Genomic DNA, 13,284 nt, shown 5'->3' with positions numbered 1-13,284 from the left:
GGCTATGTTAAAACCATTGTCATTATAAGAAACAGAGATGGGAATATTGCCTCCTCAAATCTGATTCACATACAAACTGAATGAACCACATAACAACCACCTTAGTCAGATACTATTTTGAAACATAGTTCAAAACCTAAATGCTTATAAGATTCTTGAGAGACAGTGCTGTGCTCTGAGTCATAGGGAAGCCATCCCAGAAGCCAGGTCTACCCATCAATAAGCAGCTGCCTGTGCAGGGTGCAGGCTGCACTTTTGGACAGCCTTTAAAACTGAATTCTCAGAATTTTAGAACACATTTTTGTCTAGAAATGCTGACTTTGGTTCATTAGGTAGTGGTAAAACAGGCTCCCTTCAAAGCTCTCCTTCACCACCTTCCTTAGTGTATGGGGAAAAACACCTAGGGCTGAACAGTCTTGAGAAGTGTGGAAACATTTTCTTTGTGAGTGAGAACCGATCACCTAGAGAAAGGAGATCAGATTGCCATCACTGCTTCTGGGTATCAGATGCTAGCGTGAGTACATTGTTGATTTGCTTATCCAATTTTTGATCTGCATTATTGCTCTTATCTTCTGTTATAAGTGAGAGGTAAGTTCACTAACGAATCTCAAGGAAGATGTAAATGGCCAATGATCATGCTCAGAGGTCTGAAATCTCTCCAGGTCGCCTCCTTGGAGGGATGCTTTTCTGGTGGGGCAGCTCGTATCAGCATACACAAATGTGCTTGGGTTTGAATTCTGCTGGAGAGAATACTGTGACACTTGGTCTCTTCCTTGGGCCATGTCAGTCAGTCTTGGACTTATTTTGCAGCCCATTCTTTATTTCACTGACGCCTGTGTATCCTTGGCTTGGGGTCCCATCCCATTGTCCATCAAAACCTGCTATCAGGAATAGATCAATTATCAGTTATACACAATGTGTCATGACTCTATCTCAGAGGCATTTGGTCATTTGGCTTCATGGTTTTTTGTTCTTGCTGTTGTTGTTGTTGAGTTTTAAAATAATGAAATATAATGTGGCTACATAAAGGTGCATTCAATAGATGCATACAACTTAATAATGGAACATTGCCAGAACCTCTAAAACCTCCCTCCCCATTCTTTTACCAACAAAACCTCCCCTTCCACTAGGGGTAACTAAAGCAGTTATATCCTTGGCTTAGTCTATCCACCCACGTAAGCATCCTTAAAAGAACAGTTTGTCTGGTTTGATCTTTTAATGAAGGGCATCTTACTGTGTGTATTCTTTCGTGCCTGATTTATTTGCCTTCTAAACCTTACTTCTATCAGTGGTGTGGAAAGTGATGGCTACTGCCATGGTGATTTCAGAGAGTCTTGAGAAGATGAGGGTAGAGTTTTGTGCTCAGAAACCTTCTTGTGTGCCTTAAGATAGTGCAAACTGAAAGACCATGTGCCGGTGTGAAGCATAATTGTTGGGTATACTAGATAAACCAAGGTCTGTGAGAAGCTCGGGTAGACAAAGGAAAGAAGTGGGTCCCAATGGACGTCCAATGAGGACTGGGGGGGTTTAAATCATTATGACTATGATAACTTTATCCACAGTTGATCTATAAAGTATACTATGATATACTTTTCACAGTGTAAGCTTTCTCTGGAGTTAATAATTATCAAATTTGCTCATTTTTGGATATTTGTTTGGTTTCTAAGTTCCTATCACTAATGTATTTCTTTTCTGTTGGTGGTAGATATCCCTCTCCATGTGCTCAATATAATCTAATGCATCTCTCTCTCTGATAGCATCTTCACCTTAGAGAGCTTCAAACAGTCAGCGTACTCAATTTTAGCATTAACCATACAATGAAAATAAAGGCAGTATGGGCAAACACTTGTGGGAAATAATGTGTAAGATAAAGTCAGAAACACTAAGCACAACCCTACTTCTCCTGAGAGGGACAGCTCACCTACCTCCCTTAAATACAATGTTTCCCAAATACAGCATAAATACCATGCTGGTGATTATACACATAAATAGCAACACACACATATATATGTGTGTGTGTACTCATGAAAATGTAATTGGTGTGAATTTTTATTTTATGGATGAGAAAAGGCCCACTCTATTCTATAGCACTTTGCTTTCTTCACCTTCTGGGACTGCAGTACTACTCCTCTATGATAGTTGAATTTATAGATGTCAGAATATGAATTATTCCAGGTGGGGCTCAGTCATGTTCATCAAACACCAAAATCAGAGCAGGGCGGAATCAAATAAACAACAACAAAAATCAGTAATTGAATTTCCACATGTAGGAAGTGCCAGTTGTGCCTTAATGTAGGGATATCTAAATTTACTACATTAAAATACTATGTGATATTAAATATCAAATGAAATAACAGTTCATGCTAAAATTTGATTCATTAAAAATATATATTTGACTACTTTGAATTAGAGCTGTAGCTAATATTCTACAGACTTCTTTTAAATTGCTCTATAAAGCACCTGAACATATTCATTTTAATGACATTATTTAAAACTATCATGGCCATCATAAAAAAAAAAAAGTAGGGAGTGTCTGAATCAGAGGCTTTATATTTCAGAGTAATGCAAGGAACTCTTTCAGACTCACCCAACCAGCGGCCAACTTCCTCTATGAAGACAGTAAGGTAAATATTTCTGAAGTTCATAATTTAAAGTCTGGCCAGATCCTTCGAAAAAAGACACACACCCACACACACACACAAACACACACACATACACACACACACAGAGAGAGAGAGAGAGAGAGAGAGAGAGAGAGAGAGAGAGAGAGAGAGAGAAATCTTGGTTACTTTGTGTCTGAGACATTAAACTCATAAACAATATCTAGATCGGATACTGGTCCTCTTGTCTGCTTCTCCACCTTACAGCTTGTCTATGACTGATTTAAGTGGTGTCATGGGAGAATGCCATGGGAATCGGATGACAGCTGAAAAATTTATGTTCCATCTTTGAAGAGATAAGTGGGGATTATGTGCAAATCTAGATTCTATATTTCCTGTGTTCTTATTTCAGGCATTATAGGTTGGAATATACTAAATTTTGAGATTAGAATTGAACTCTTTAAGTGCATAATATACTAATTTGATTAGAGGTTTATCAAAATTTGAAACTATGTTTTTAAAAGAAATACAAAGATTTTAAAATATTTCTCCCAGCAGTATCTGTGTAGCATCGTATTTGACTTATTGATAAGAATAAAAATTAATTACATTCAAGTGATTATTCATTTCTTTCCTCTATATATATCCTAATTCAGTAAATGTAAAAGTTTTTTAAAAAATAATGTATCGTGAACTATAATTAATTTTCTATGTACAGGCAAAAGTATCCTAAGACTAGATAATATTTTTATCAAGCATTTAAGGCACATAATTTATCAGTTAGGTGTAATAAGTTTAGATACATAAAATAGTATCATAATTTCATGTTTCACTGAATGTGTTTTGTGCCTGAATTTTCTTATGCATTATTTAAAAACTACCATTTGCTTTTAATTAAACTTTAAAAAGAAACTTTAGTGAGAAAATATCTATTTTTATTGTTGTTTTGACACAAATAATATATTGGCTACAGGATGAAAGGGATAAAAACGTTCTCAGATTAAAATAGGCCATAAGGAATCAAATAGGCTTCAGGCTGCCATGGACTTTTAGACCCTCAAGTCTGAAGTTTGGGATGTAAAAACATCCATTAGTACTTGCTAATTTATATTAACTTTAAAATTATAAATTAATCGCTTGCTTGTTTGTTAAGCTAAAATATTTATGCAAGACACAGAGGAATATATTTTTAGCAAAATGCAAAATTAGACTATAAAGCCAAGTTCTTTTATAATTTGAAAAGAACTTTCCTGCATTGCCATGTCCAGACAATGAAATACTGGGTAGTGTCATACTGACATCTTCCTTAGGTAGGTTTAATGCAATTTGTTTTCCTTTTCGATTTTCTTAGTTGTTTAACTGGGACTCAAGTCAATTGGTAGCTGTTGGTGGCTTGCCTGAACTTAGTTTATTTTTTGTTAATGTTTAATCTATTCAAGTTGCTGTGAAAGTATTTATAGGTGAAAGGAAAAATCACAGTTTTGGTCTCATGCTAATTTTTATTTATGTGTCACCTGATGAAAACTTTCGTGTGTAAAACAATCAGTTCAGCCTTAAATATAATTGTTTATTTGCCAATGAGAATCAGACTTTCTGTCAGATGAGGAGAAACAAATCTTACTTTTATTCCTGGAACTTAAACAGTGCACCTGCATAGAGAAAGATCATACAAATAATTATGTGAAATGGAACATACTTGTTGGTATTTATTTTAAACATACATGAACATGTCTCTACAAGAATGTTAAAGTATATACTATTTAGTATCATCTATCATTTTAAGAGTTATGACTTGAGAATTTATAATTATCTAGGAATGTCTTGGCTCATGTCTCTGTGTCATGATTTTTTTTCTAGTATGATTTCTCTGCCATAAAACTTACCTAAGCTAAACATTTATGTCCTCTGTATCTTGAACGAACACATGTTTGTGTAGCTTCTCTTTTCTTTAATAAGATTATAGTTTCATTAATAATTTACCATGGAAATAGGATGCCTGAAAGTTTAGAATGTGAAAATTTGTGATTGGTCCTTAGAGAGTGATTAAAGAATACTATTCAAAAGTATAAAAATGTTTTTTTGCCCCAAAGGTTAAAAGAGTAAGGCATGATTTATAAAACAACAAGAAGAATTGGAACGTGAACAAAGAAAAATGTACCTTAAAGTGTATTTTTGCACTTTGGGATATGATAGCTTCCAGACACCCATTGGCCCGTGCAAGCACGTTTCTGAACAGTGTCATTTAAAAATCTTTCAGGTCTTATTTTATAAGCTCTAGCTCACATTTTATCAAAACATTACAATATACTCAATCTTCTACTAAATATAATTTTCACTGTAAATACTTTGAAAGGATTAATATGACTTTGCTTTCGAAGTTACTTTCCTAAGAACAATTGATTTCATGTACCTACTGTCTGATTTTCAGCAACCAGCATGAAGCCTTGGAAATCCTTTAGGATGGAGAGAATCCAGTACACCATTTCCTTCTAAAATTAATGAAATTCTTATGAATACTAAATTAAATAGAAAAATCAGCATAGATTTCATTTTCAGATATTTAATGGTAAACTTGTTAATTTTGATCTTTTTTTTCATGTTTTAGAAGGAATACTTATTTTTAGGTGTAAAATATGATTTGAATCCCTTAAAAGTTTGAGGGCCTTTGGCACTGCTAGTATCACTCACTGTATAAAGCCGTCCTTTTCCTGCCAACTCCCATCCTGTGTACCCAGCCCTAACTGGCATTGTTTCTCCTGTAGCTTTAATCACAATTGCCACAGCTTTTTACCCTGGATTACTTGGATTAGATATAAAATCAACACACTTTTTTTCTGGGTGACTTTTGAAAGAACGTAGGTGTTCTTTCTTAAAGATACGTGGGGCGTGAATGATTTTCTCACTTTATGTGCCTGGGTGTAACTGAGGAGTATGACTTATAACGAATTCTACATAGCTAAATTTGACCCTGGAAAACAGCATCATATAGGGTGTCATGCCTTGGTGGTGTTCTCTGTGCTTGGAATTCCACAGTGCAGAGTATGGGTCCCTCAGGGACATTCTTTCTGGAAACGTTTGCTGTCTTTTAGTTCAGGACAGGCCATTACCACTTTACAGAAAATAGTAAGCGCAGCAGCTTCAATTCATTGAATGTCTACTCTGGATCACGTATTGTACTAGAAAAGTTTTTTTTTTTATTTTTTAACTCAAACTCCCATTTGACATAATAAAAGTTAAAAAACTTATTTTATAATTTCATTCACAATTTAAAAGGCCTTAAGTATTTGCGACTGCCACAAAGCCAACACAATGGCAATTTTAGAATATTCTTCTTTCAGACTGCATGGCTCTCCCTCCTTGTGACCCCCTTCCTCACCCACAGCATGCCAGTCCCCAGATGCCTATGTGTGCTCTTCTTATGGGACAAAAGGTACAAGGAAGTATGATTTTCTGTTGAGAATCACTATGCTAGATCCTGTACATAGATCATCTCACTGAACAAGATGAAACTTAGAAGTTCAGAGAAATTAAAGACTTGACCCAGTTCACACAACTACTAGCAACAGTAGCAACAGGGTTGAGACTTGGATGAAGTCTCCTAAGGGTTTGTGACTCCTGGCATCTGCAACATCTGGCACCTGCCACACCATCAGATGTAATATTATTAGACATTCATGAGGAATAATTTGGAGAATTCATGTAAGTTCATTTAGTCTGAAACAACCCCAACTGTGATTTTGAGATCAATTTGAGTTGTGGAGAAATTCTGCAAAAAAAAATTACCCAAGTGGATCCCTGAAGAATTCCATGGCGGTGGCAGCCCTCTGTATTTCAGAAACAACATCGTGAATTTGAAGACAATCTCCAATTTGCTACTGCGCCCTGGGTTCTCTGGCAAGAAATAGGCCTATGTGTTGAAAAGTCTTGTACATGTTCTTGATCCATACTCCGATAATCACATTTTGCATTCCAAAAAAATCAGAAAATGGTTTTAAACAAATTAATACACTTACAGGACCAATGATGCATAACACTTAAAATTAGGACAGTTTTGAAAAAAAAAAAAAGTAGAATGTATGATTGTTCTAAGAATTTACAGAGGCCATATGGAGAGAATGGATTAAAAATGATGTGTTAAACCTCAAAAATTTAACATTGCTTTGAATTACAGAGGGTTTAGAAAGCAAAGGCTATAGTGCCTCAAATAGACTGTGTAATATTGTAATATTTACTTTTGCTCTCTTTCAGTTCAGAAATCTGGGGTGATTTGAGAAATAGTGAGCTCCATGAATGTGTCTGCTTGGGGGTTGGAAACAGGCCACTCACAGGCCACTGAGGATAGAAATGTCCACCAACGAGAAGAGAGAGTTTTAGGGTATTAGTGACAAGGATACTGGGCCAAGGGCACTTTTCCCTTTTTGTTAGAGTTATGTGACGATTACCTCCAAGGCTGAAAAAATGAAGCTTTACATTATAAAAAATAGATAAATCTAAAAATATGATATTCCTAGAAAATGTACCAGGAACTAACTTCGTTTTCTCATTGTCCTCTAGGCTGCAGTCCATTTCACAATGGCCTCCCTTGCTGCAGCAAATGCAGAGTTTTGCTTCAACCTGTTCAGAGAGATGGATGATAATCAAGGAAATGGAAATGTGTTCTTTTCTTCTCTGAGCCTCTTCGCTGCCCTGGCCCTGGTCCGCTTGGGTGCTCGAGGTGACTGTGTCTCTCAGATTGATAAGGTCAGTCTCAGCTTTTGCAGTTCATCATTGGGACAAATTATTTTTCCCACAAGAACATTTCATTGCAGTGGTCCCCATGTTAATGGAGGTCATCATGAGGGCACAAGGTGTCACATCTTCACACATCTCCACGAGGTGTCTCATCATGAGGGCACAAGGTGTCACATCTTCACACATCTCCACGAGGCCCTCTGTGGGTGTGAAGAAAGCACACAGCTTGCAGCACTTGTTTTTGAGCCAAGAGGTAGCAGAAATATTCCAAGCACTGCACCTTTGATGTTTTCCCTGAGTGCAGTGGTTCTCAAAGTGTGTTTTCCAGACCAGGATCATCAGCACCGCCTGGAGAACTCGTTAGAAATGCAAATGCTTGGGCTTTACCCCAGAAGTACTGAATCAGAAACTATGGGTGTGGGTCCCAGCGCTCTGGGTTTTAATGAGCTCTCCAGGTGCACCTGAAAGTTTGAGAACCACTGCCTGCGTAGACACGGTTGAGATAGGAGAGTTAGAAGGAGATTCCAATGACGTCCCAGATTCAGGACTTGTTACCTGGGCACAAATAACATCATAGTACATTCCAGATAATAGTAGTGTACCTGAATAGTCCTCGCATTGTCATCATCACCACCTTCACCACCACCTTCAGGGAGTGCTTATTAACACACCCTTGCACAGAGCTCTGGGTGCACTTTACAGGGAAGTAGAATGGTCAAGGTTTCCCTCCCTTCTCAGAAAATTGCCACTGAAACTCAGTAGCTCAACAGCAGGTGAGATGCCAAGTCCGGGCTGCATGCAGAGGCCTTGATGTCATCCCTTTCTGCCCCCACCTCCTCGTGCCCACTCCTTGCTGCACTATTCCTGCCACTATTTTAGTTCAGAAGGGCTTGCCAGAGGAATCTGGTACCTGTTGTAACCTGTCATACCTCAGTTCGTATGGAAAATCATTTGTGTAGATAATTTAAGCTAGAATAATTCCTTCCTTTATCTGGATAGCTTAGTAAATATTAATTGCTAGAGAACAACTACAGAGTCTTAGACTGCCATTTTTTCAAGCACTAGAGTGGTTTACAACCTAGAACATAGGATACTGTACTTCAATGAGATGTTAGTAACAACTGTCTGCTGAGAACTTTATCAGTGTTTAGGATCCGGGATAAGCCCTAAGAATATGATATTATTTGATATTCACGTTGACACACTGAAGTGGGAATATTATCCTGATTTTGTGGAGGGGTGACCATACTGCGTGCTGGTAGATGGCGGACCTGAGATTCAAACTTAGGACGATCTTCTACAACTGGTCTTCTCACCTTTGGCACTACTGACACTTTGGGCTGGATACATCTTTGTTGTGAGGGGCTGTCCTATGCAACGTTTGGCAGCATCCCTGGCCTCTCATCAATGAATACCAGCAGCATACCCCTCTCCCAGCATGACGACCCAAAACATTTCCAGGTATTTCCAAAGAATATTCTCAAAAGCAAAATCAGTCTCCAGTTGAGAACTGCTCTGAAGCCACCAAACTGAAATTATAGCTCAGAGTACATCATTGTGAAGCTTCAGTATTTTCAAGTCAGTATTTTGATAAATAAATATAAAGCCCTTAAAAAACATTCAACAGATAAAAATGTATTCATTCATAAAAATGCATAATGTTTCAGAACCAAGTGAGATGACTTGGTATCTTGGAAACAGCCTTGGTCCGGGAGTTCGAAGATTGGGTCCAAGTTCCTACCTTGGGAAAATCATTTCATCTCTGTGGGCACTAGGGTCCTCACCTGTGCACAGAGGATGTTGATTTGATGATAAAACAAATAAAGAAAAAAACCTTACCGTTGTCACTGTTCAATGTGTTAGACAATGATGTGCGGGCACCATGCCTATGACTAAAGCTTGATTTTAATGCCACAGAAGACACCGCTTTTACTTACTGTGTGCTTTCATGTGAGGGGCAATCTTTCAGATCCTGTCTGGTATACCTTCTGAGGTCTCCTTGCCCTGCACCTCATGCCTGGTGGGCCAGGGTCAACAGCTCATGAGTCATGGGGAACTGAGAGAGCTACTGTTCTGCTGGAGTTTGCTCTGTACTCTTTGCTGCCTCATCAATTACTCTCATGTGTGACTTTTTATAACTCTTACTATTATGGTCTTGCATGAAAAAATATGTAAGAGGAGAAAAGGCAACTAGTGACACAAAAGCATTCATCTAATTTATCTGTGCACACTTTTAATCCTCTGTAAATGTCTTTTAGGAAATTAATTTTCAGCTTCTCCCCTGCCTCAGTTTGTTTCTCACTGCAACACTCGAACCTTGTCACCATGAATCACACATTTCTATTTTAGATGAATCCAGACTCAATTTATGGCTTCCAACTGTGTGTCTCTTTTAAGCATCCCCATGGATCTGTGTTTCTTCTTCCTTTTGATGCTCAAAGTGTCATAGCTGGGCCAGTAGATATCTCTTTAACCCAATCTTTTTAAACAATCCTTCCCAATAACTTTACAATATTTTTGCTTTCTGACAAGATGTTCTGGGCTTATCTTGAGTTATCTTGGCTCCAAGAGGAGCTCAGCTATTCCTCATGAAACTCTGGCTCATTTACTCTATTGAATATATATTATAGAGTAAATATATATGTTTACTCGATTAAAGTCAAGAATCAGTGTGCTTGAGGTTCAATGCAGTTGAAGTGCCATGAAAGCTGCTCACCATTTGAGTGAAAGAGCTGGAAAAGCGTATTTACTGACCAAGTCATGGGTTCAGACTGACCCTTTTTTTTTTTTCATTTTTAGCTCTAATAATGCTGTTCTTTCTTATAATGTTTGAATATAAAAGTTTTAAAAAGTGATTTTCCCATTTCGTAAGCTACTCGCTCCTCTCTTCTCTCACAAGACATTTCCATTGAAATTCATTATACACATACGTGTATATATATATACATACATACACACACACACATTTCCATTGAAACGCATTATTTTATATATTATATATAGTTTAGATTACACATGTTTGGATTACATATGTATGAGAGTCATATGTTTGGACTTTCTTCTCTCTCACAAGATATTTCCATTGAAATACATTATGAATATATATACACACATACATATGTATTTTTCTGAAGTCATATGTTTGGATTATAATCTTATTTAAAAGTTTATAAATTTGAATTTTCTAAAATGCAACCGAGTTTTACAAAAAGCATTTAAAAATAATCATTAATATATATTACTTATTCTACCACTCTGTAAGAAGAAATAATAATTTTATAATTTGGCATGAATATACAGGTAGAAGCCCAAGGATGATTCATAGTATCCTTTTTTGTAAAAATCCTTAATCCAAATGTCCTGAAATTGCTTACACTGTATAGACCCATGATTTTCCTCATTGCCGTCATCTGAATTCATTAACCACTTATCAGAAACAAAAATTCTGATTTCCCTACATAAGCACATGAGGGAACATGAAAGTATAGCACACTTTGTATTTCAGATAGAAACACCAAAAAATTAGATAAGAAAAGTAAGAAGAGGAAGAATTGTGATAAACAAACCCTTTGAAGTTGTATCTAATATTTATCACACATACATATTTACTGCAGGTTGACTATCCCTTATCTAAAATGCCTGGGACCCAGTGTTTCGGATTTTGGAATTTTTCCCTTTTGGGAATTTTTTTTTCTTTTTTTTAGATTTCAGCATATTTGTTTATACATGAGATGGGATAGGACCCAAGTATAAACATGAAATTTATTTATATTTCGTATACAACCTATACATATAGCACGAAGGTAATTTTATACAAATTTTAAATCTTTTTTTTAAATGAAACAAAATTTTGACCGTGACACATCACATGAGGTCACGTGTGGAATGTTCCACTTGTGTCATGTTGATGCTCAAAAATTTCAGTTAGCTGTGAAACAGCCTCAGACAGACCCTTCAGGAGTGATTCCAGGAGGAGGCATTGTTATCGTAGGAGATGATGGTGCCATGCGTGTTAATGCTCCAAAGACCTTTCAGTGGGACAAGACGTGAAGGAAAAAGACAGTGATATTGACAATCCTGACTCTGTGTAGGCCTAGGCTAAAGTGTTTATGTCTTACTTATTCACAAAAAAGCTTAAAAAGTTAAAAAATTAAATAAATACAGCTCATAGGATAAGAATATAAAGAAAAATATAATTGTACAGTTGTACGATGTCTTTGTGTTTGAAGCCTAGTGCTGTTACAAAAGAATCAAAATGTTTTTTAAAAATAAGAAGTTTATAAACTAAAAAAGTTAAAGTAAGCTAAAGTTAACTTATTATTGAAGACAAAATTATTCTTCATAAATGTAGTGTAGCCTAAGTGTCCAGTGCTTGTGAAGTCTATAGTGATATACAGTAACATCCTAGGCCTTCACATTCACTCATTACTCACTGGCTGACTCACCCAGAGCCATTTCCGGTCTTGCAAGTGCCATTCATGGTAAGGGCCTATACTGTTTTGCCAGTTTTCATCTTTTATACAGTTTTTTACTGTACCTTTTCTATTCTTAGATGTATTTACATACACAGATATTTACCATTGTGTTACAACTGCCTATGGTATTCAGTACAGTAACACGCAATACAGGTTTGTATTTGGGGAGCAATAGGCCATACCATGTAGCCAAGTTGTGTAGTAGGCCATACCATCTGAGTCTGCATGAGTACACACTGTAACATTCGCACAATGACAAAATCACCTAATGATACATTTCTCAGAAAGAATCTGCGTAGTTAAGTGATGCATGATTGTAATGAGTAGGTTTAAAACTTTGAAGAGTAGATATCAGTCAAATTATATTTTATAACTTATATTTATATAAATTTACATAGCCATGTATATTTTGCTTAAGACATTATCTCATAATCAAATATGACTTCCAATATGTTCTCAGCATTTACTGGTTAAACTTTCCTCCTTGAACTGTTTCAAAGATTAACGAGCTGGTCCCATCAACTCCTGACCCCTCATTTTAGGAAAGAAGGATACAAAGGGACCACCTAAGTTCCAGCCGGTCACTGCTTATCTCTCTCCATCTTATACTGAGATGATGGACAGTGATGACTTTCATTTGAAACTTTTCATTCTGGGAGCCCTTAGAGACAAACTTCATGTATTTTCTGACATAGGATGAAACAATTATAATGATATAGTCCAAAGTATAAAGATACATGCTTTTATTTCCTTTCTTGTAGCAGCCCAAATAAATAATTCCATGGAGTGGAAGGTCCCTGTTGAATCTTCCTTTCCTAGTGGCAAGTGACTAACCCCACTGGTCACCACTGTTCACCAATGAAGTCGCAGCCACAATAAAATTGACTTAAAAACTGAGGCAGGATTGTTTAAGAATACAAAGTACCCAGCATGCTTTCTCTCTGAATTCTTTCTCTCAATTGGGAAGAGATAACTGCCATATTTTTAAAGTCATTAAAAATCCACGTTGGCCAAGAGCTTATTCTATTTTCAAGTAGAGTTGTTGCAAAGATGCAAGATTCTCAAAATATAGTGAAAGGTTGAAGATTAAAAGACTTCTTATGTTTTCATCGTCTTTTCTTTATCATAACATGCATAGATGTTCTTGTAGACTGGTATGACAGGTCCTTCAGTACCATAGGCTCACAGTGACAGTTTATCAAATCTACAGATCTAAAGACTAAGAAAGCTCTTCTATAAATCAAATGCTGATGTTCCCATGGGCTGTTGAACTGGAATTGTTCAAGGGTTTCTGTTACACAGTCGCTGGAGGTCCTAGTTCAAAATTTTGAATTTTGAATTCTTCCATAGGTGAAAACGTGCCATGCATAGTCACTATTGAAATAAAAATCACTTGTAAATAATTAGGTGATGCAAACTACAACTTAATAACTGCAATGACGTCTTGAACTTTATTGTAAGTGTGGACGTTTCTAAAC

General features: G+C 36.6%; 1 protein-coding gene across 2 annotated transcripts in view; it reads left to right on the top strand.

Moving 5' to 3' along the window:
- Positions 1 to 214: 214 nt before the first annotated feature.
- Positions 215 to 13,284, top strand: part of SERPINB7 (serpin family B member 7) — a 28,014-nt gene continuing 14,944 nt past the window's right edge. Inside the window, exons 1-2 of one of the 2 annotated variants that reach the window (XM_008013848.3) lie at positions 215 to 514; positions 7,155 to 7,340. In XM_008013848.3, the coding sequence (XP_008012039.1) occupies positions 7,173 to 7,340 (168 nt within the window). In that variant the 5' untranslated portion in view covers positions 215 to 514; positions 7,155 to 7,172. Of the gene's footprint in view, positions 515 to 2,557; positions 2,625 to 7,154; positions 7,341 to 13,284 lie in introns of those variants that run through there. The other variant, XM_008013849.3, reaches the window with a different exon arrangement.

Source organism: Chlorocebus sabaeus, chromosome 18 (assembly GCF_047675955.1).
Source record: "Chlorocebus sabaeus isolate Y175 chromosome 18, mChlSab1.0.hap1, whole genome shotgun sequence".
Taxonomy (NCBI): Eukaryota; Metazoa; Chordata; class Mammalia; order Primates; family Cercopithecidae; genus Chlorocebus; species Chlorocebus sabaeus.
Note: the sequence above shows the minus strand (reverse complement) of the source record. Positions and strands in the feature narration are given on the sequence as shown.